General features: G+C 34.8%; 1 protein-coding gene across 2 annotated transcripts in view; it reads right to left on the bottom strand.

Annotated features, from left to right (window-relative positions):
- Window positions 1-25,248, bottom strand: part of LOC106875976 (uncharacterized) — a 133,719-nt gene that overhangs the window by 25,682 nt on the left and 82,789 nt on the right. For both annotated transcript variants that reach the window (XM_089347345.1, XM_089347346.1), the window contains one exon: window positions 13,726-13,919. In XM_089347345.1, the coding sequence (XP_089203471.1) occupies window positions 13,726-13,758 (33 nt within the window). In that variant the 5' untranslated portion in view covers window positions 13,759-13,919. The remainder of the gene's footprint in view (window positions 1-13,725; window positions 13,920-25,248) is intronic.

The following is a 25,248-nucleotide window of genomic DNA, read 5'->3' as shown; positions in this document are numbered from 1 at the left end:
GCACTGGCAACGATCCCGCTCGAAAGATTTCATGTGTTGCCTGCACATGAGCCAGTCCAGGGGCACTGGCAACGATCCCGCTCAAAACATTTCATGTGTCACCCGCACAAGAGCCAGTCCAGGGGCACCGGCAGCGATCTCGCTCGAAAGATTTCATGTGTCGCCCGCACATTAGCCAGTCCAGGGGCACTGGCAACGATCCCGCTCGAAACATTTCATGTATCACCCACATGAGAGCCAGTCCAGGGGCACTAGCAACGGTCTCACTTGAAAGATATCATGTGTCGCCCGCACATGAGCCAGTCCAGGGGCACTGGCAACGATCCCGCTTGAAAGATTTCATGTGTCGCCTGCACATGAGCCAGTCCAGGGGCACCGGCAACGATCTCGCTCGAAAAACCTCATGTGTCACCCGCACAAGAGCCGGCCCAGGGGCACCGGCAACGATCTCGCTTGAAAGATTTCATGTGTCGCCCGCACATGAGCCAGTCCAGGGGCACTGGCAACGATCCCGCTCGAAAGATTTCATGTGTCGCCCGCACATGAGCCAGTCCAGGGGCACTGGCAACGATCCCGCTCGAAAGATTTCATGTGTTGCCCGCACATGGGCCAGTCCAGCAGCACTGGCAAAGATCTCGCTCGAAAATGCTACGACGGCCCCGCACAATAGCCAGTTCAGGGGCACGGCAACGATCTATTTCTATTTCACTTGCCTCAACAGGTCTTCACAAGTGGAATTTAATGTCCAATGAAGGAAGGAAGGTACGCATATGTGGACTAGCTAGGCCTTAGATTTAGGTCTCACTTGGCTTGCCGGGTCTTCTCGCGCACAGTATATTTCCAAAGGTCTCGGTCAGAAGTCATCGCCTCGGTGAGGCTCAATGTTCGAAGGTCGTGCCTTACCACCTCATCCCAGGTCTTCCTGGGCCTACCTCTTCCACAGGTTCCCTTAACTGCTAAGGTGTGGCACTTTTTCACACAGCTATCCTCATCCATTCTCGCTACATGACCATACCAGCGCAGTCGTCTCTCTTGCACACCACAACTGATGCTTCGTAAGTTCAACTTTTCTCTCAAGGTACTGATACTCTGTCTAGTATGCACACTGACATTACACATCCATCGGAGCATACTGGCTTCATTCCTTGCGAGCCTACGCATGTCCTTAGCAGTCACAGCTCATGCTTCACTGCCATGAAGCATGGCTGTTCGTACACATGCGTCATACAATCTGCCTTTTACTCTGAGAGAGAGACCCTTTGTCGCCAGCAGAGGTAAGAGCTCTCTGAACTTTGCCCAGGCTATTCTAATTCTAGCAGCTACGCTTTCAGCGCACCCACCTACACTGCTAATTTGGTCACCAAGATAGCGGAAGCTATCAACCACTTCTAGTTTTTCTCCCTGGAATGTGGCAGAAGTTGTTTTCTGCACATTCCCAGTATTTATAGCTCCAGAACATCTGCTGAAAACAAAAACTAACTTCCTAGTTAACCTTCCTTTGATATTGCTGCACCTCTTATGTGTCCATAGCTTGCACTGGGTGCATCTTACGATGGGCTTCTTTCAGTTTCCGTCTACCAAATTCACTCACAAGGCTTTGGTCGGCCTGAGGCTATAGTAGAAGACACTTGCCCAAGGTGCCATGCAGTGGCAATGAATATATATGTGTATATATATATATATATACATATATATACATACATACATATATATATATATATATATATATATATATATATATATATATATATATATACACATATATAAATATACATATATATACACACATATATAAATATACATATATACATATATATATAGAGCTACAGATATATATAAACACATACACACACACACACACACATATATATATATATACACATACATACATATATATACATACATATATATACATATATATACATATGTACATATAAATATATCTATATATATGTACATATATATATACATACACATGTGTCATTGCCGAGTCTGATGTCTCGGAGGTTTTCCGCAAACCGGTCAGCCAAGTGGCGTCCTGTTTGACAGATGTATAGAGAAGGACAAAGAGAGCAGGAGATGCAGTAGATGACGTTGCTAGAAGTGCAGGTGAAGGAGTCAGTGATATCATAGGGTCGATGATGGGTGCCTGTGAGGAGGGTGGTGTTGGAGAGTTAAGGGCAAGTGCGGCAGCATGGGCGAGAGCAGGGGAACGAGCTAAGAGATAAATTGGTTATAAGAGAATTCAGAGATGACTGTGTTGGTCTGTAACGTAAAGGATAATAACATATGAGTGAAGAAATATCAAAAACTCTAAGTAGAAGGAAACTGTGGAAGATGAAAAACCAAAGGAGATGACAAAAAAAGTGCAATAAATGGCAAGAGGCTGTATAGAAAAACTTAGAGCTTTGTCTTAGGAAATTGCTAATGTCCATGCCCTCTAAGCCCATGCAATAGACAAGGAATTGATAACCTAGAAGTTAGTGTGAATTTATCAACATATATTTTGGTCATAAGTGGTATCAGATGTTAGTGCAAGAGAGACAACACACTGGTATGGTCATGTGATGTGTATGGATGAGGACAGCTGCACAAGGAAGTGCTAATTGCTAAATGTGAATGGAACTTGTGGGAGATGTGGGACAAAAGTAGTGAAGATCAACCTCACGTTGTTGAGCCTCACAGATGAGATGACAAAGGACTGAAATGATTGGCTGTTGTTAAATGATGATGACTATACTGTATATTCCTTAGAGTGAAGGGAAATATTCCCAGTTGTTTCATGTGTCTAGTGTTCTCATTTTGTGCCTTTTTTTCTTATTTACATGCAATGCACAATCCTTGTTTTTGTTTCCACTACTGTGATTTGCTATGACCAACTTGCATGCTCTCCCTCAGTTTTTCTCTGTCCCTAATCTGCCAATCCCCCTTTTCACATTCCATCTCCTTTCTTTCTACTTCTTTTCCTATGCTGGTATTGTTTGACTTGTTTAACAGGATCTGATGAGTTGGTGGATTGTCTCATGTTCCAATGTAATTTTCTATGGTTGGATGCCATTCCTAATGTCAACCACTTACAAAAATAAAGAGCTCCTATAATTGAAGGAGAATAGAATAGAAGAGGAAATAGAGAGAGAGAAATAGAGAGAGAGAAATATAGAGAGAGAGTGGATGTGATGATTTCAGGGAAGGTGATGTGAGAAGGCAAAATATGATGAGAGTGTAGTAGGGGAGAGAGTAACATAGGAAAAGTGGTTATATTCACGTTTTGCATAAATCTCAAGAAGTCAAAATAGAAAGTCACACAATCACACTTGTTAAGCAAATACACTTCTGAAATTTATAGGTGTCATGTATCTATTATCAAATCTACAAACTAAGATCAAATATCCATAAACTATATGCAATCTAGCCTTGGATTACACATCATGACTGGTGACCTTTGATTACAACAAACTTGATGTGACTCAATGATGTATAATTTAGTTGTCAAGCTTATACACTTACACTTGGGGCTTTAACCTCAGAATTATCTTAAAACAAGGCCAGATATTTGAATACAGAATATAAACATGAAAATAAATACATATACACTTAATATAAATTCAATAAAGTGATAATTCAGTGATGTGTGTCAGTATGTGGAAATGAAAAGTCATAGTACATTTCTGGAGAGAGGGAAAAAAGCAACAAGAATGCAAGGTAATGAATTTTATGCTGTGAGAAACAGCAAAGTTCAATGTTTTGGGCAGTGGATCGTCATCGAAAACAAGCAGAGACAGAATGACTTGTGGGGAATGACACAAGTTCCATGAATGTATTATTTGCAATGAAATCTGCATGGTGAAATTAATAATGAGAGTGAGTAAAGTGGAATGGTGTTTTACAGTCATGATAGTGTTTTACCAGCAAATGAAGATAAGGTGCAAAGGTGTGTGAGTGTTTTAGGGCCAAGTGTATGCATGTATATAGGGAAATGTATATGTACATACAGGGGTGTGTGTGAGTTTGTAATATAGGTATATGTGTAAGGAAGGGAGAATAAGGCACAATGGTTTATGTGGAAATGGAAGGAGGTAAAATACAAAGGAGGGAGTTTTTCAGTGTGTGAGTGAAGGTAGTGTTATTGGGAGGTAGTTTTTCCAAAGAAAACAAAGCAATTATTAATTCCTCTTGGGTAGGCTGTGTTCATGCTGCAAGCAGGAGGCAAGTGATTCTGTGGTGTAAAACAACATCAGTATAATAGTGACTACACACTATTATACTGCAATATTGCTTTACAATGTGCTTTACATGATGTAAAACACTGTGCAGTATAATTACTCATAAATATAATTGTACTCACATGTATTACTCATAAGTATAATTGTACTGACATATGTTCATACAATCATACATATAAATGTCCCTATATACATGCATGTGCATGTATATGTACATTACTCTCACCAGGATAAAGTAACTGCTAGTTAAGAACAAAAGCCGCTTAATATATAGTATGAAGCCAGGTTTTTATACATGATCCCAACCTTGAAATTTGGTGTGCTTTAAGGGGAACTTACAGTTAAAAAGAATGTCACTAAAATATTTATGCCATATCTAATTTATAATAACCTTATATAAGACTATTGTATATTGGATACTGTTTCATTGGTGCACAAACAATAATGTGATTTTTTTATCCAACAGCTCACAAATTCTACAGATGGACAAACTTATACAATTGTTGCTTTGACATTGCAGTTCTATCCATAAATTAGAAACACTTTATCTTTTCAAAACTATATCAATTTTGATGCTTTAACTTTGTACCACTTCAAGGCATAATATTCCATTAAAAAAAAAAAAAATTTTTTAATGAAAAAGATGGGGAGCTGATATGGTTGATGTTCAGCTTAAACTTCTGCAAATTGATGTCTAATGGAAAACATAGGGGATGGAAAAGAATTTCAGAGTTACAACTCTAAGAAGGAAGATTGAGAAAAATGTTTACGAGATTTGGAGAATGGAAGAGTTGATTATGAGAAGAGGTGCAAAGGAAGGAAAAATCAAATGGATTTGTGAGGGGGAAAAAAAAAAGGTTTTTCCTTGGAAGATCACTGTAGCATCAGTAGAAAGGCTGGAGAGAAGTATATCAGCTGGTTTATGGTTAAGTATGTTGGTGAGTGAAAGTTTATCTATTAGTCACATGGCCTTTCTATGCTTAGATGTAGTTCAGAATGAATGAGTGTGGCAGCTATCCACTACAAGATTCATGATCAGTACTCAAAAGGTTGAGTGCACTTGTGCTTTGAAGATATTCAACAACTCTTTGTGGCTGAAATATGTCCAATTTCTGGAGAGTAAATCTAGTTTTGGATGCATTCTTGGCAATATTAAACATAATAGTTTTGTGTTATTTTATGTTACTTTAAGCAATAACTTCCTGACAACATCATACTCCAATATTCAATACAATACCCTGTATCAGTTTTCATGCAGTTAGATGTCACTTTCATTCTATTATAACACTTTCATCCTGTTATATCATTTTGTAACAATATATCATTGATAAATATTTATCTACACCCACATATAAATCATTGTAAGCTAATTCTTTTATTCTTCTACTTGTTTCAGTCATTTGACTGTGGCCATGCTGGAGCACCACCTTTAGTTGAGCAAATCGACACCAGGACTTATTCTTTGTAAGCCTGGTACTTATTCTATCAGACTCTTTTGCTGAACCACTAAGTTACGGGGGATATAAATACACCAGTATCGGTTGTTAAGTGATGTTGGGGGGGGGGGGGGGACAAACACAAACACACATACATATACACACATATATAAATATATATATATGACAGGCTTCTTTCAGTTTCCCTCTACCTAATCCACTCACAAGGCTTTCGTTGGCCTGAGACTACAGTAGAAGACACTTACCCAAGGTGCCACGCAGTGGGACTGAACCTGGAACCATGTCGTTGGTAAGCAAGCTATTTACCACACAGCCATTCCAGTATAAATTTCTTTGATAAGTTATTTGAAATAATGTAAATTTTCTGGACTGTAAGACCTATTGTTTGTGTTTTTAATGTTTTACACTACAGTTTGATTAACCTAAGTTGTTTAAGCTTGGAAAAGTGGACATATGATAATGTGGATATATAGACTCATTTTTATATTTGTTTTAAAGGAAGTTATGCATTCTATGATCTAAAGGAGGAATATTTAATCAAATTTTCATAATAATCTGACCAGAAGTAAATATACTATAAGTATTTGAATAAACAAATTCCTTTTTAGGTATTTTTTGCTCAACCATTACACAGCTGATCTATTGATTTAAAAATTTTCAACAGGATATTCAGAGTCAATACACCTTTATTCATCTTTGTTGTTTCACATTCATGCCACAGGCCACTCTAAGTGATTTTGCTTAGCTAATTTTTGTTTTAATTTACATAGATACACATGCAATCATGTTTATTATCCTCATTTCAATATAATTGTATAAAATTTGTTCATGCTGTTATTTTATAATTCATATAATTATGAACAAATCTCCCTCATTTTACACAATTTTAATTTTCAAGGTGACTCTTGAAAATGATCTACCATGTAAGCTGAGGGACAACTTTGTCTGTGTGTGTGCATGTGTGTGCATGTAAAAAAAGCAGGCTGGGAGTACATGGTTAGTGTTCCACAAAATATTCAATATAGTATGGAAATAGAAAGGTGGTGAACTGGAAGAATTGTTAGCACATTTGACAAAATGCTAAGTAACATTTGTTCTAGCTTTATGTTCTGAATTTCAGTTCTGTCGAGGTTAACTTTGCCTTTCATCCTTTCAAAGTCAATAAAATAAGTACGTACCAATAGAACACTGGGGTTTATGTAATTGATTAGCCCCCTCCTCTAAAATTGGAAATAGAAATGACATCAAAAGACTGTTGTATGTTGGAAATAATATATATATGTTTACAAGTAAAACTTGCAAACTGCACAGTGATTTCATTCTTATCAATAAAGCATTTTTCTTGACAATGAAAAGTAAAACAAAAGAAGTGTAATACAGAGATTAGTTTAAAAGGTAGGAGAAAAATAGTTGATGCTACTTTATGGACAGATATATAACTGAAAATAACATCAAGTGTGTATACTTTGACTTCATCAACTTTAAAGCTTCTTTCAATATGATTTAGAGAAAGGCTAAGTGGATGATGATGACAGCAACAGGTGCAGACCCTCAGATGGTGTGAAGTATAAAGACAATGCAACAATACTGAACTGACAAGAATAGCCATCTAATGGATTGATTTGGAGCACACATGGGTCTGAGAAAAGGTTGCATGCTATCCTTCAACTTTTTAATATCTTAAAATTTTTCATGAGATAACTTAAAAACTTAAATAAAAGTTTGGCACTCACTGACACTCTTTCCATTGATATTAGATATGCTGAGAACACAGTCCATGATTCTGATAAATTGAAAATATCCACTAAACAGGTAGAGAAGCATATAAAAAGTAATGTGTAGATATCAATAGTGTAAAGTAAAAGATCATGTTATCTAGTCCAGACATGATCACATTAGATGGTTCTAAAAATAGAACACATCACAGAATTTGTTTCTTGGCAGGGGAGTGCCAGACGAATAAGAAAACACATACACACACAAAAAAAAAAAAAATTTAGTCACATAAGCATAGGAGTGGCTGTGTGGTAAGTAGCTTGTTTACCAACCACATGGCTCCGGGTTCAGTCCCACTGCATGGCACCTTGGGCAAGTGTCTTCTACTATAGCCTTGGGCCGACCAAAGCCTTGTGGGTGGATTTGGTAGACGGAAAACTGAAAGAAGCCCGTCGTATATATGTATATATATGTGTGTGTGTGTGTGTGTGTGTGTGTGTGTGTGTGTGTCTGTGTATGTGTGTCTGTGTTTGTCCCCCCAACATCGCTTGACAACCGATGCTGGTGTGTTTACGTTCCCGTAACTTAGCGGTTCGGCAAAAGAGACCGATAGAATAAGTACTAGGTTTCCAAAGAATAAGTCCTGGGGTCGATCTGCTCGGCTAAAGGCGGTGCTCCAGCATGGCCGCAGTCAAATGACTGAAACAAGTAAAAAAGAGTAAAGAGTAAGAGTAAGCATCTTAATCAATGGACGACTAAAAACATGATCTGGAACAGGCAGGGCATCAGTCAGTGACTTGATATTAGACAATACACCTTTGTTTCCTCAAATGCAATCTATGCCTTTGCAATGCTGATCCAAAATCTGAAGATGTACACATCACTTCTGAGGTAATTAAAAGGAAGATACTGAGATGGTTCAATCATGTACTATAAAGTCTACCATGACTATATAGTTTAACTATGTAGAGCTAGCATTCCACTATGACTTCCCAAACCCTGGACCTTATGGCTGACCACCTATGAAGTGAACCACTCAGATTTGCAAACCCACTACTTGCAACAGTAGAAAGAAGAGCATCCATTTGAAGAGGGTGGTCATGGTCCACTTGGCATGAGAAAGCAAGGGTCAAGAGAGGCCTGGCTCTTTAGTATCTTAAGTTACAAGTAACTTCATGGCTAGTGCCATGAAAAATAAAACATCCATAAATCAGGAAAAAAAGTACACTCTAAAACATAAATAGAGCAGATATGCCATAACTAAAAATATACTGCTCAATAATATAAATATACAGGGTGTTCAGGCTAAATTTGACAGTTTGCATTAAAAAAAACCACAATATCCCATCAAAAAATTAAAGTATTTTAAAAAAATCAAAAAATATAAACTAGACTATGGCTGGGAGATTACTCAAAGTAGCTGCCTCCAGCTTGTACTACGGCCTCAAAGCAGCTCTGAAACCTGGCACATATGTTCCTCATTGTGTTTCTGGGAAGATCTTTGAATACTTCCTTGACCATCACCTCAGATTTGGTGTTGCAAACAGAGCAGTTGGTGTATTTCTCAATCATGCCCCATACAAAAGTAATCCATGGGATTACAATCAAAGGAATCAAGAAGTCAGAAATTGAGGTTGGTGAAATCACATAAATTCATCAACAATCACTTATGACTCTTTCCAGAGGTATGATAAAGAACCAAATCCTGTTGCCATATATATACGGTCTTTCAGCAGCAATCCTTTCCAGTCAGAGACTGACCACAGTCTTCAGCAGCTTCAGCCTAAGGATCTGTTCAAAGATTTGGAGTTGAATTCTGATGTGCAAATGCAATCAGAATGCCTGCTGAGTCCCTTCCTGCTTGTAGTCTCTGTTACAGCTGTCTATGTCATGTCTTACAGTCTTTACAGTGTTCACAGAGCATTAAGCAGCAATCATGATCTTGACATTTTGATACCCAGCACAAATCATGATACAGGTCACTCTTTCCCAATAGTCAGATGGCTTCCAGTCCTCCATGTTAGCTAACTTTTTCTCAACTACAACTTTATATGTTCTCTAACACCTTTGACTTTTTTCCAATACATCAAGCTGTTCTTGAAAAAAGGAGACATTAATAGAGAGATAGATAATTAATAAACTCATAGAGTATATTGTTATATTTGGGGCTGGTCATGGTTTTGCCAATTAAAACATTTGCACTAGATACTTGGCCTTAACTTCAGCTTTATTATTATTCTTATTTTAGTGTCCTTTGCCTTAAATCTTTTGTCACACATCCTGTGACCTCTTTAGTGACTCTCCATCTCATGTGTCTCCATCCCATGTGTCTCATCCCATGTATCTCCAACATATAGTATAGTTTTGCATAAAACAATACACTTCACTGTAACATGCTATGTTTGTAGTATTGTGATATTACAGGATTTCTACTCCAGATTTCACTCTGTAGTTGAAGGTTGTTGTATTACCATTTTAGCCTTTTTTCAGCTGGCAAACTGTTGTGAGGATAAAAATCCTCCAACTAAAGCTTTTGGTAACATGTCATGCCTTCCTTTAAATTATATTCAAATGAGATTTTCTTTATTTTAGGTAGAGAAAATTATAAGTATTCAGATTTGTCCTATTCTATAAACCAAACTAGTAAAATATTTTCCCATTTTTATAGCATGACATCTGTACATATATTTTATCACCCATCCTCTTTTCCTTCCCTCTTCCAACCCTACTTCTGTCTCACGTTAAAATAATTGATATCACAAAATGTCACATGGAGTATAAAACTCTACTTTCAATTATGCATGGCTTTTGTTAAAGAATATGTATTACATCCATTATCTATATAATGAAGAATGATCAAATCTAGGAGCATAAAAGAAACATCAGCAAGATGTATGGTAATGAAAGCATGTGCCAGTTGGACGACATATCTAACTTACGTCAGCATGACAATGCAAAAGAAAAAAAAAACAATGAAGACAAAACATAAAACTAGATATGAAAATATGATGATGATGATGATGATAATGATGTGATACAAAACAATCATAATACTGAAATTTTCTAATCAACAAATCATCATCTAACTAGCTTGACACACTGTCTTCAAATTATTTTCTTGCTTTTCCCTCCATCTCATCTTTCCCTTCTACTTTTTACCTGCTCAGCTATTGTCGTCCGATTGACCAGCTGTTGAATATGATAATGTTAAGATATAAACTTGACAACTTTAAGAGGAATGGCTAGGTTTTTCATCTCAACTGTTATGACTTCTCTTCATGATTGTAATAATGATAACAATAATGATGACGAAGGATTTTGTTGCTTGACTCTAGGTCAGCTACATGTACAATGCAGGAGATGTATCATCAGAGGTATGGAGGCGCAATGGCCCAGTGGTTAGGGCAGCGGACTCGCGGTCATAGGATCGCAGTTTCGATTCCCAGACCGGGTGTTGTGAGTGTTTATTGAGTGAAAACACCTAAAACTCCACGAGGCTTCGGCAGGGGATGGTGGCGAACCCTGCTGTACTCTTCCACCACAACTTTCTCTCACTCTTTCTTCCTGTTTCTGTTGTACCTGTATTTCAAAGGGTCAGCCTTGTTACTCTGTGTCACGCTGAATCTCTCCGAGAACTACATTAAGGGTACATGTGTCTGTGGAGTGCTCAGCCACTTGCATGTTAATTTCACGAGCAAGCTGTTCCGTTGATCGGATCGACTGGAACCTTCGATGTCATAAGCGACGGAGTGCCAACACAAACATCATGAAAGGTATTCCAGTCACAACTGTCCTGTTTTTTCTCTTTTTCTGGCATAAGATATCTCCTTGATTCAATATGTCCTTCCATTTTTGAGATGGTATGCTCTGATATATATATATATCAGAGCAGCTATTTATAGCATGTCAAGTCACCATGTAGAGGTTCCTTTTTCTAGGATGATGAAATAGAGAGTAATGATTGTAGTGGTTGTTAAATTATATTCATTTTTTCAAACAAGTGAATGTGTTCTCTTATCCACTCCCACAATTTACTAATGAATGAGCAACAAATATTTAAAAAAAGGTTCTTCATGAAAGATAAAACATTAAACCTAGATATGAAAAAGTATGTCCATGATGATGTAAATCAAAACAATGGCAATATTGAAAACATATCAACTTCCAATTAGCCTGACACTCCATCTTCAAGTTGTTTCCTTGTTTTCATTACTTTTCTTTTCTTTTCTCTCCTTCCCTCCTCCCTCCCTCCCTTACTTTCTTTCTTATAACTACTCTGTTGTTCATAATATCAAATTTAATAATCAGAATAGGAAGTTTCCATAACAGATCAGAAAGCAGGAACTTCATGAAAGGGGGGAAAAAAAAAAAAAAATGAGGTTTCTTTGGTCCTGTTATGCTGACAGCCTATCAATCTTTCTAATGTTGGTATCATGAGAACATTTCCACTTTCTGTAAAGTGGTCAGTAATAGGAATGACATCTGGTCATAGAAACCAAGCCGGATGACAGCTATAAGCACGTGTCAATGAGAGCTGCTAGAGCTGCGGGGAGCAGCTCCTAACTGGAAATGACTTAGACTGTAATCATCCATTCAACTCATGCCAGCATGGAAAACAGATATTAAATGTTGATGACACATATTAATCAATAGAAGCCCAACATGGTATAAGGATAAACAGAGACGTAAGATAAACTTATGAGCAAGCATTTTAAATAAAACATTCTTATCCTCACTGTTCATATGTTTTTTCTCTCTGTGGTCTAGAAAATAAGATCAAACTCATTAGTTTTGGTATTTTTACTGCTTCATCAGAAACCACTTACTCATTTTCTTGACCACAGAGAGAAAAGTAGCTAATTGCTACTTACAGTATACATAGACTTGGTCTGCACTCATTTGCATACTATTGTAAGTACTGTCAACATGATAAATTAATAAAAGTGCTACATGGAGATTTTTTGATTAAAAGTGATGTATTGTAGGTTTGCAGGTGTTTGTGTGTGTGTGCGTGTGTGTGTTTGTTTTACTTAAAACACTGTGAAATGTAGACACTAGTTAAATCATGTAGTTTTATCAATAACTGGTTTCAGCATTTTTTATTGCTTCATCAGAGATTAGTAAACACATACTTGTAAGTTTACCTTACATCTCAGAATATATATATATATATATATATATATATATATGAATATTGAAGAATGAAATAAGAATGCTCAATACATGCTGTAAAGTGTATGGTTTATTGAAACTGAATATTTATCTTGCATCTTGAGTTTCATGCCGCTGCAATCTTCAGGCAAAAACTGTTACAATTTAGTTTTGGTGGTATAATTATACTTGTTGGTGTGGGAGCAATCTCATGTCACAATTTGTTCATTGGCTTGTATTTTGAGTTTACAGATTGGTTGTTATATTTCTGCTTCTTCATTGGCTATTTATTTGAGGTATAGTGTTTATTTTCTTGTGTTTGATGATGGTGCATGCTTTTACTTTGTCTATAATGGCAAAACTTCAAAGTTACTGACAACCTTTTCAACACAAACAAGTATATGGAAAAGATTTACAGTGACTGAACTTTTACCACTTACTGCTTTTATCATACTGTCTGACAAAGTCAGTATAAAATGAAACTTTGAAGTCACTATCAACCTTTCCTTTGTGAAAATAAATTTTATACTCCACTTCAATGTAGTGAGTGCTCCTTCAGCTTGATAAATGCATGATTGTACATAAAAAAAAACATTCATATATGCATGCATACATATATACATAAATTCGTATACATACACACACACACACACATATATATATATATATATATATATATATATATACATACACACACATATATATAATGTCTAGCCCATGGAAAAGTGAATGTTAAAACAATGATGATATATATATATATATATATATATATATATATATATATAAAGTTTACTAACTTTCTATCTTAAATTTTCTGCTTGATATTAAGAAATTAACAATTATTTTTTTATTTAATGTAACAATGAAATTGTTTTGAATTTCTTATTAATTTTGACTAAGAACACACCTTTAAATGCTTATAATGAATTAAATTTGACAGATAAGCAGGGGGTTTTTTTGTGGTGATGGTGGCAGGGCATTGCACATTATATATATATATATATATATATATATATATATATATATATATATAAAAACTGAACTGGACATCATTTCAAGCTGAAAATTTCATGATAATAAAACTATGAACTTGAAATGGAATAATCATTTTCAATTTATCATCTTTATACAAAAGTAAAAATAACTTCAAGTCAGGACTTGAAAAAGATAATACTTACCCATATAGTGGCCTGAGATTGTTCAATTGTCATTGGCAGGGTTCTTGACCTCTGCTGCTGTGGGATTCCTTCTTTTGCATTCAGCTCAGGGAAGAGGTCTCCGGTGTGGTTTCCCAGGTTTATTGTTTGGCACAAAAATGGAGTTTATAAGGGAATAATAAATTGATGTATATCTATGTTTTTTTTTTCTTAATCTGAAATAAAAAACAAAAACATAATAAATAATAGTCTTCAACACAATGAATAATAATAATAATAATAATAATAATAATAATAATAATAATAGCAAAATATTTTGAGGATACAGTTCATTTGAGTAATACATCTGGATACATTAAATGCTTACCACATCAACATGCCAGGCATCACAGGTAAGAAATTTTAGCTAATCATCATAATGTAAAGAAATATGAAATATCTCCAGTAATTGTAAATGGTTCTTTATGCAGATTTAAAAAGTAAATAAAAATTAAAACAAGAACTGCAAACATTATATTACATGATCATTAAGATATTTCGAGCTGCAAATGCACACTATATCTCATATATTATAATCTTACTAGTCGCTGCAGAGTTCGAATAAGTTGATAGTTTGGGAGGGGTACTACACATAGTTTTTATCGAATAAGGCCAGAATAAAATCACGCGATCAGGACTTTATAATAGTCACCATAAGGACAGTGTTTTCTTTTTTCACTATTTACCAAAATATATAGATTAGTGAAATAAATAATTGACGAAGTAATAAAAGAGTGGGGTGGAATCAAGCCGAAATGAGAATAATAATCAATAGATCAAGACATTTATGTGACAATTTGATCAAAATTAAGTAAACAAGCAAGAGAAGCTGCAGTTATCATAAAATAATCTGATAACAGATTTAAAGAGTAAAAATAGATTTAGATGCATTTATATGCATCTATTAATTGCAGTATTGCTGCACAATTAGTCAAATACAAGTGAAATAATAAGATAAGTAGCCAAACTTAGCTATGACCAATTGTCACAATTCCTAGACAGATTAATTTAGATGTAACCTTTCTGCATTATCTGAATACCATGAATTGCAGCTGCACTTCAAGTAGTAGTAGTTACAATATAGCAAGCAGCAATTTGCTGCAGTAAAACCAACCAGAGCTGCAATATTGGCTGCACACTGACATCACACAGCTGCAGTTTCTAGTTATTTCTTTCTATTTAAACACTTTCTACTTGAAGTAAAACAGTTGAATGAAGGGGCAGTGCTGTTAAGTTGACTCATATTACCATCGGCTGTTGATTTCTTCGCTTCAGTCTGAGAAGTTCCGTACAACTATGTAAACATTAATCTTGGGAATTTTAAAAATCCTATTTATGAAGTGAGATAAGAACAAATAAATAAGAGGGATGGGATCTGAAGGGAAGAATAAGATGCAAGCATTTGGAAAAACTTAACAAGGATTAGGGCAGTTGGATTAGCAATGTAGGGTCAAGTAATTGAAATTTTAACCCTAATGCATGAGGTTGTTCTTTGCCCTTGAATTACAGACAATAATTAAGTATGAACTATTTTCCAATTATGAGCTATTTTAAAAGTCCCTTTCTAAATATTAAACCTAGGGCTTTGTAAGTAAATATAAACTATAAACACAAATAGATGTATACGTATTATCAAACATATACATATGAACATATAACTGGTAAGTAAAATAAAACCATGTAAATCTAAAATTGAAGTTTATCTGTAATTGATGTATAATAGAGGAGTGATTTCGTTGCCAAGAACATAGCTTAAAACTTTGACAGTAGAGAAACTGTCTTTTGCTATGGGCAGGTTGATTAACACACCTCTCCTTAATTTGCAGGTACACAAATACCAGTACTGTTTTTAGGAAAGAATTGTTGGAGACAGAAATTACTGTATTTTCCAGCATACAAGCCAAGTTTTTCAGACCAAAATATACAGAAAAAAATTTGGTAAACACTAAGACTACTTTGGAGGACCAAAAATTCTATGTGAAACCCAGCAGGATTTGGAAAGATAATGATGAGGTTTGAATGTTTACACTATATACCACCTTGACTTGTATGCCAGAAAATATGGTATATACAACTGTAAAACTCTTGAAATCACTACAGTAAGATCCTATTGAATGTAATACACTAAATTAGTTTACCAAATGTTTTAAATGACAAGCCCTGAACAATAGCCAGCTTGGCAACAAACAAGGGAGCCAATTGGTCTACTGGGTATCTTCCTGAAAGAAAATTCATTGTATTAAGCACCAAGCCCACAAATTTTCTTTTTCTTCTACAATTGTACAATATACCAGCAGCTATGGGTAGCTTATAAATAACAATAAGATTTTACAAAACTCAGTACAATTTAAAGATAAAAATATAGTTACAGAACTGGTGGTCTAGTGATAGTCTGCAGTGGCAAGAACCATATCAAAATATCTGATGTGGTATAAGCTGTGAATTATGAGATGAAGCTAAAATTATTGAGATTTATTCAATGATATAATTCTTATGTAACTGAGAAGTGCATGAAGAGTTTAAGAGTAGAACTGAAATGCAATCCCTTTCCTCATGGAAAACTCAATGCTTTTAGAGGCTCCTTTAAGAAAAACAATGTTCATAGAATTTTCAAAGAGGATATGCTTTTTTTCCAGATGTTGAAGTCAATATTCTAGATAACATTCAGAAAACAAAATCTTTTCACTTCCTTAAACTGTTTCTCTTAATTAACTTCTCTACACTACTTCAATGTCAAGCCATAACTTTGCTTTTATTCTTCATATGACCATATGATAGCTGGTTCAATTTTTGAACTGGATAGCACATTGTGTCCTCAAACAAAACACTTCTTACATATTACTTAGTCTCCTCAACTAAACAAGTACCAACCAAGTGCTGGTGCAGCCTTTTCTTGCTTCATCTGTCATATCCTTGATGTTCCATTGGATCAAGGGTAGGAAAGCTGTGAGGATATCTATATTTACTTGCATCTACATAAGTAGCTGGTGGCCGATGCTAGGATCATGTAACTGGCACCCACTACACTTTTAGAGTGGTTGGCGTTAGGAAAGGCATCCAAATCAGATTGGAACCTGGTACAGCTCCCCAGTTCTCAGTCAAACCATCCAACCCATACCAGCATGGAAAACAGATGTATGATGATGATGATGATGATGAAACATGATACATGCCACTGAATCACAGTTGCTTGTCAGTGATGGTTATGGTTATTCTACAGCAGTTTATCTTCTGAATTCATCAGAAATATCTCACCTGTATGGCGTCTTTTCTGCTTTTTATTACTTTAGACATAGCTCTTTATCCTGTAGATCACTTCTGTGGAACTCCCTTTTATCTCATGTATTTTAACACTACTAATATTGACCTTTTTAATTTCTTAGTTTCAAAAGATAAAACAGATACTAAATTAGTGAATAAAGACAATTGGATGTGTTTAGCTTGATTAATGCTTAATTTGAATTGTTGAGAAGTTGGGGAAATGTGAAATAGAAGGGAATTCCTGCAGGCGAAGTACAGTTCAAATTCACCAATCCTTCTTTTTTTTACCATAGAGTGGAACAAGAAAGACCCTGCTGTGGTTGACAAAATAGTAAGTTTCCAAAAACTGGGCCCAATATAATCAACAACATTTTTAGAAGATAGGTGCTCCAGCATGGTTACAGTCAAATGACTGAAACCAATGAAAGAATAACAAGTTTACAACTCTATGCCCTCACTAATTCCAACTTCTCAGCCATGAAATGGCAATGGTAAATATTTGCAAACAGACTGATTGCATTGTCTTGTATCACAAAGGATATAACAGAATGACTCATTACATAACCACATAGCCATTGTACATAAAAATTCTAAGACGTATATTAGCTTTAGTAGATTCTAACATTGGAATGATATTTTTATACTGTAAATATAACTACCCTTTACACACACACATGCACATTTTCATTTATTGTCTTCATTTTCATCATTTATTATTCCATGGTAGAATAGAAAAACAAATATTTTCTTTTTTTATTGCCTCTGTTCGTGATAATTTCCTCTGATGTCTAATGTGAGTCAGTTGAAACTGGCTAATTATCATCCCCTCTCTACTTATCTTTACTCAGGCTGAACTGAACAATCACTCCAAGCCTTCTTCATTTTACTTTTATCATAAATTTTTCATCATATGTTCATTTGCCTCAGTCTTTATTATATGTCCACTTGTTCCAATCTTCACCATATGTCCACATTTACTGATTTTTACCATATACTGGCTTATACAAATCTTCATCATATGTCTACTGTATTTTATGGCATACAAATTGATGTAGTGTATAAGCATGTAATGTAAACATTATCACTATCTTTTCAAATCCTGCTGCATTTCACACAGAATATTTGGTCCTCCAAAGCCATCTTAGTGTATTAAACTGACTGATCTAACTTTTTTGGTTAAAAATTCTGGTTTGAAAAATTAAACTTGCAAGGTGGAAAATATGGTACATGCAGGAATCATTACAATATGTCCAGATTTACCAATCTTCACCATATGACCACATCTACCAGCCGTCACCATATATCTACATGTAGCAATTTTCATCTATTGTCTATATTTACCAATTTTTTGCCACATGTTCACATTTACCAATTTTCACCAATCTTCATCATATATCCAAATGCAAGAATCTTGACCATATGTCCACATACACCAATTTTCATCATATGCCTTTTTGTATTACATTTTCTCAATATGTCAGCTAGTATTAATTTTCATGTGTCCAAGTGTATTAATTTTCATCATCCAATGTACTAAATTTTATCCCAGTAACTTTTAACCTTTTCGCAAACCACAAAACTTCATTATATGACCTTTCCACTAATATCTTGCTGTATGCGTTTATATAACTTGAATCAATTTTTCATGAAGTAACATCAAATAAACAGTGTCACATTCTGCTTTCTCATGATGACATGAAAGTCATTCAATTTTTATCTTCAGCTTTAGCATCTTCCGTTTGTAGAAACCATATTTTACATACACTTGTTATAAAACAGTTACATGTTCTCAGAGCTATTCAAGTTGTGTAAATATGGAAGAATATGTGTGTGTGTATCAGATTGGAGCCTGGTGCAGCCATCTCGCTCGCCAGTCCTCAGTCAAACTGTCCAACCCATGCCAGCATGGAAAGCGGACATTAAATGATGATGATGATGATGATGATGTGTGTGTGTGTATGTACATACATGTGTGTGCATATATGTGTGTGTGTGTGTGTGTGTGTGTATATATATATATATATATATATATATATATATATATATATATATATATATATATATATATATATATATATATATATATATATATATAGGGAGAATTCACAAAAGGCAAAAAAAAAACAGACGACTACAGGTGGTGTAGAAAACAAACAGATGTATTAGTATAATGCTCGGGAATTGAAAAAGTCTTTAACGTTTTGAGCCTATGCTCTTCCACTGAAAGGAACACAGAAAGAAACAAGGAGAGAAAAAAAATGTTTAATCAGAAAGAAAATTGCTCTGGGACTTGAAATTTAAATTTTCCACTGGAAAATGTTTTATTGTAGTTTACAGCCTGTACTGAATTTTAGAATAAACTCATATTCCCTTGGTACTGAATGCAAAGAGAGTTTCTTAAAATAATACAAGAATATAGAGAACACTATATATGTGTGCAACTGAATTATTATTTTAATGTGATCATTGAATAGAACACATACAAATATTTTTAACTAACAAAAACAAAGATTGGCTTAGGAAATATCTTATGCAAAGATATGTAAATATGCAGAATTTCAACATAATTATGAAAATTATTTTTGATGATGACGAGATCTTTTCCTTCTCTATCTAAATGTATGAAAAAAATGCATTTAATAACTCAATTCTCATTTGTCACTTTGACTCGGTTATATTTATCTTTAATTTGATTGCTGTTGTTGGCACTCCGTCGCTTACGACGTCGAGGGTCCCAGTTGATCCGATCAACAGAACAGCCTGCCTGTGAAATTAACGTGCAAGTGGCTGAGTACTCCACAGAAACGTGTACCCTTAACGTAGTTCTCGGGATATTCAGCGTGACACAGTGTGACAAGGCTGACCCTTTGAATTACAGGCACAACAGAAACAGGAAGTAAGAGTGAGAGAAAGTTGTGGTGAAAGAGTACAGCAGGGTTCGCCACCATCCTCTGCCGGAGCCTCGTGGAGCTTTAGGTGTTTTCGCTCAATAACACTCACAATGCCCGGTCTGGGAATTGAAACCGCGATCCTATGATTGCGAGTCTGCTGCCCTAACCACTGGGCCATTGCGCCTCCACAATTTGATTGCAAAGTCCAACAAAATATTTTTTTGTTACTTGATTTCACTTTTTTTAAAATATCTCAATACAACTGAAGAAGTTTATGATTTGCAGACACTAACAACAACAAAGCCCTGAAGATGGGCAAGCTTTACTACATTTATTGATCATTGATTAATTTACTCCCAAATCATAAACAATGAGTTTTAGATATAATATATTTGATAGAAAAGCTGTCTTAGCCTTTTATCATTTAAACTGGCAATATCCAGCCCAAATATTCTACCTGTCTTTTGTTTAAAATGGCCAGATTCAGCCTCTCACAGCTACTCTACAATGTCATTCTAAAAATAAACAGTCACATCATGGAAATCTCAAAGTTACAAGATTAATTCAAAACAATGTGAATAAATAAGCATTACATTTGATAGAGTAATTTCAATACTAAAGGGTTAAATATAATTCCAACAGAAATAAATCCAACTGAATTACAGTGTGTAATGAAGTTTACTCAGACATAAGCTCAAAGCATGGCCACTCACTAAAAATTCATTCTTAAATGCTGATGCAAATGAAATAATTTTACATTTGTTACATCTCTAATTGCTTGTTGCTAACCAAAAATATACTTTTAATTTTAGAAATATTGACTCATTCATTTAAAAATAAAATGTTTTATCTTCATTAAATGGAGATTATTTTCATAAAATGGAGATTAACATTAAATTGAGAAAGAGCTTGCAGTGTTTCTATACAATATTGAATCATCATTTTATGTTTATTTTTTCATGCTTGAATAGGTCTTCTACAGCACAGCTTCTCATCATTTGATGCAACCCTTTTTAATCTCCTTTGTAAACTTCAGTCTACTGAGATTAGCTTTCACCTTTCCTTTCTATGTCTTCTTTGATCTTTCTCTCCCACAGGTTCATTCTGCCTGGGTCACTTGACACTTCTGTACCCAGCTACCATCCTCCATACACATCACATGTCTGTATCACTTCAGTCTTTTTTCTAGCACACAACATCTGATTCCTCTTATATCCAGCTTTCTTCTCGAGTCATTACACATCTATCTGAGCACACTTGACTCATTTCTTTTCAGCCTTTGTATTGAATTCTGCACATGTTTCCTTAACATGCAATTTTTCTAATTTATCTTGAAGAAAGAATTGCTTTGTTGCCAGTAGATGTAATAGCTCCCTGAACATTTTTCACCTTGTTTTTAATCAACTTGCTATGCCTTTGGAACACTCTTCTCCACTGCTAATTATGCCACCTAGCTAACAGAAATTACCAACTAATTCTAGAGCATTCTCTGAGGTTTTGCTCTCACTGCTAACCCTTTTGCACATCTATTAGCCTGCATACAATCCCACTGCATTTTTTGTATAACTATAGTTTACAATGGGTATATCTTAAAGTTTTTGGTATTCTTACCTATATTTTTTCTACATAATGAACATGGCCTCTTTTAAAATGTATGTAGAGTCCTGATTTTTTCCTTGAGTCTAGGCTTTACATGTCTGGAAGTGCTTCTCTAATTCTTTGACAGCTTTAGTTTTAAGAACTAGAGCACTGGCATACAAATTCTCATGAACAACTGGTTTTATGCCTGGAGAGCTATAATAAACAAGAAGGGCAGAGAACTGAGCCTTGTTGGACACCTACTGCATGCTAGATCCTTTCCTGATTTCAATGCCAACTTTCTGGCAGTTGGTTTGCATGGCTCTCATAAACTGTTCAACTACTCCTAGTTTTCTTAGCAAACCATCAGAGTATGGTGTCTTGTCAAAATCTTTCTCTAGGCCAATGAATGTGAGGTATAGAGGGTACAGTGGCCTGCCCTTTACTAAGAACTACTCCTGTAGTTCTTGTACTAGGAAGATGGCATCAGTGATACCTCATCCTAGCGCAAATCTGTAATGTTTCTCATCTGAGTTTTAATTTTCTTCTTAATCAGTTGCGCTACATAACTCCTTCTAGAGCTTAGTCCATCAGTCTGATGTCTCTGCAGTTGCTTTTTGTAGCAAGTAATGATACTACTATGCCATCAATGGAAAGAAACATTTCTGTTCTACTTGATTGGCTATGTGACCAGCTAGCACTTCACTGGATATTTTCATCTTATTGACTATGACTGATGGCCATTTCAACCAGATAGCTGTTAATTTCAATAGCTGGTCTCTCTGTTGGATCTATTTGAGGAAGTTCTTTTCACTCCCATGCATTTCCTAAATTCAGTAGCCTCTTGTAGCAACATAACCATGCCTCTTTCTTCTCAGTATCAGTGAGAGCAAGGGTGCCACTATCATTACATACTCCTCATCAACAATCTGTCAATTCATACTGACACAGTTTTATAGCTGGAAGCCTATTCTGGTACAAATCATTCAACACTAACATTATCAGATAAATATATAAGAAGCTATTAGGATGAAAGAACATACACAGATGGATATTAGTGTGGACACAGTACTTAGTTTCATTTATCTGATAGCCCCACATCTCTCTCTCTCTCTCTCTTCCTCCCCGCTTTCTCTACTCTTTTTTTCAAATGAATATATGCAAAATATTTCTATTTAAAATCACGTCATTTCCAACAAGGAGTGCCTTAAACTATAATTTCCAAGAATCTAAAATATAATGAAAATAACTTATTAAAAATCAGTAATACACATTTCATGTAAACCTCTTACATCTTGAGAAAGACTTCAGCAAATTAGAAAGAGCATTCACCTAATCAAGAACAAAACAAAATAGTGAAATCCTTTATTGTATATTTCATTTTCTACATTTAGTCAACTCCAGTGATCTTTGCAGTTTTTCTCCCAAAACTATTCATATCTACCTAGATTGATCCCTAACATTATTTATATATATGCATTACCCACTCACAAACTACAATCTACAACAGTTCATTGTGGTTGTCATAAGGTTAAATATTTGTTGTCATGTGTCACCTAAATGTCTAACATTAATGAGATCATTTCTTGCCAGAACGGTATAACTTTAAAAATATATTTAAATTCTGATTTCCATTAAGTTCCAATTTGATCAGAGCAGATAAATGAAATTCAAAGACAGTCAGACAATAAGTGATTAGAGCTTATTTCCCTATTATCAAAATCTATAGGTTTCTATTTTGATTGGATTTTGTCACTGAAATAAATCATAAAAGATTCACAAGGACTTTGAAACAATGTTATCAAAAATGTGTTCTTTAAACAAAAATAGATGTTATTTTAACTTAGAAAATATAAAAATAATTCATTGCACTAAAAAAAAATGTAATCTTTATGAAAGCCTTTCTAAATGATAAACCAATTAATAGGATATTAATTTAATATTTCAAAACCTGAATGGATAAGGTATGAAACACTTGGCTTCTAAGTAGCAAACTTTCTTGCTTGTTACTACTACTACTACTACTACTACTACTACTACTACTACTACTACTACTACTACTACTACTACTACTACTACTACAGTGTATGAATATTTATATTTTTACTTGGTTGGGGTCAATGTCCTGAATTTTGCTGCTTCTGTCAAACTAGCTGCACATAGAAAAGCAACTTGATAGTATGGATGCATCCAGAAGAGAAGTAATTTGGCAATAGATACCAATTTAAAGAAACCTGATGCACAAGTGGGTGGTTTACACTTCTAACATTGAACAATACCTAAAAAGATAATCTTTGACTCAGAAAAGAAGGAAAAAGAAAATCACTAATCTCCTACCAAGGAACACCAAAAGGAGCTTATGTGTACAGCACAGAAACAGTATGTCACAGCAGCATAAGATCAAACAACACTTTAATGAAAAATTATGAGATTAGACTTGTCTTTCGTAACATGAAGAAAAAAACAAATGCAATACTAAATTTTTTTACAAGAGCATTGTCATCAGAATCTACAGCACCAGACCTATTTCGTTGTGCTATAGATAGTTTGGATAAAAATAGTATATAGTTTTGCTTGAAGCTAAACAGTAAAAATAATCAGCTGTTTTCATGTATGTGAACATGAATGAAATTTTGTAAATATCTCACACAGCATCGTGAACATACACAAATATAGACATTTAGTGATGGATGGACACACTCATGCACGCATTCATTTTTCTCTTTTACTGGTTTGTCATTGGACTGTGGTTATGGTAGGGTACTGTCTTTAGAGGATTTTAGTCAATCATATTACTAGTACTTATTTCCATATGATACATCCTTTACAGTTGTCTGTTTACCAAACAGTTAGGTTACTGTCTGATATAAAGGAAGGTAACTCAACAGACCGTTTTATACCATCAAGTAAAAGTAAATGGAGAACTATCAGTTTTGACAATAAGAATTCAATTATTTGGTCAACTGAACTACTTTCTCACTGAATTAGCATATAAGTAGGTGAGTATTCTACAGACACAAACATCTTTAGTGTGATCTAGAAGCAAAATTAGCATGATAGACTGTAACAAAGATGCATTTTTGAATTATAGGTAGGCTTCCACATAGCATCTCTCTACTCAGTTTCACTTGGATGTAACTGAAGTTGTGATAAAAAATATTTGCTCCAAATGCCATACAGTGGGACTGAACCTGGAACCTTGAGGCCGCTCACACAAGTATACACAAACAGATATACATATATATATATGTATATAATAATATTAGGGATAAAATCCAAAATTACAGGTAAAAACTCAATTAAAATCAATTTATAAAAAATTAAAATTAAATTGAGCTTTATAGATAAAATATATATAAAATATATAGTTTTAGGGAAAATAACCAAGTTTCAAGAACTCATCGATGAAAATCCACTATCACATATAGAAAAATTAACAATTAAAAGCACAATAAATGAGTATAATATAAAGCAAAGTAAATATCATAAGATAAATATAATAAAATGATTACATGTGTTTCATAACTAATTTTCAAATAGAAAGGAAATTTAAATCGATTAAAATCAATTAAAATCAATTGAAATTATCGAAAATAAATTCTATTCAAAAATATAGCTAATCGTCAGATATATATATATATATATATATATATATATATATATGTCTATCTAGCTATCTGTCTATCTATCTATCTATCTATCTATCTGTCTGTCTGTCTGTCTGTCTGCCTGTCTGCCTGTCTCTGTCTGTCTGTCTGTCTCGTGTGGGACGAGT

This window comes from Octopus bimaculoides, chromosome 2, assembly GCF_046866305.1.
Source record: "Octopus bimaculoides isolate indiv1 chromosome 2, ASM4686630v1, whole genome shotgun sequence".
In the NCBI taxonomy this organism is placed as follows: Eukaryota; Metazoa; Mollusca; class Cephalopoda; order Octopoda; family Octopodidae; genus Octopus; species Octopus bimaculoides.
The sequence above is the reverse complement of the archived record's forward strand: the minus strand, read 5'-3'. Positions and strand labels throughout refer to the sequence as shown.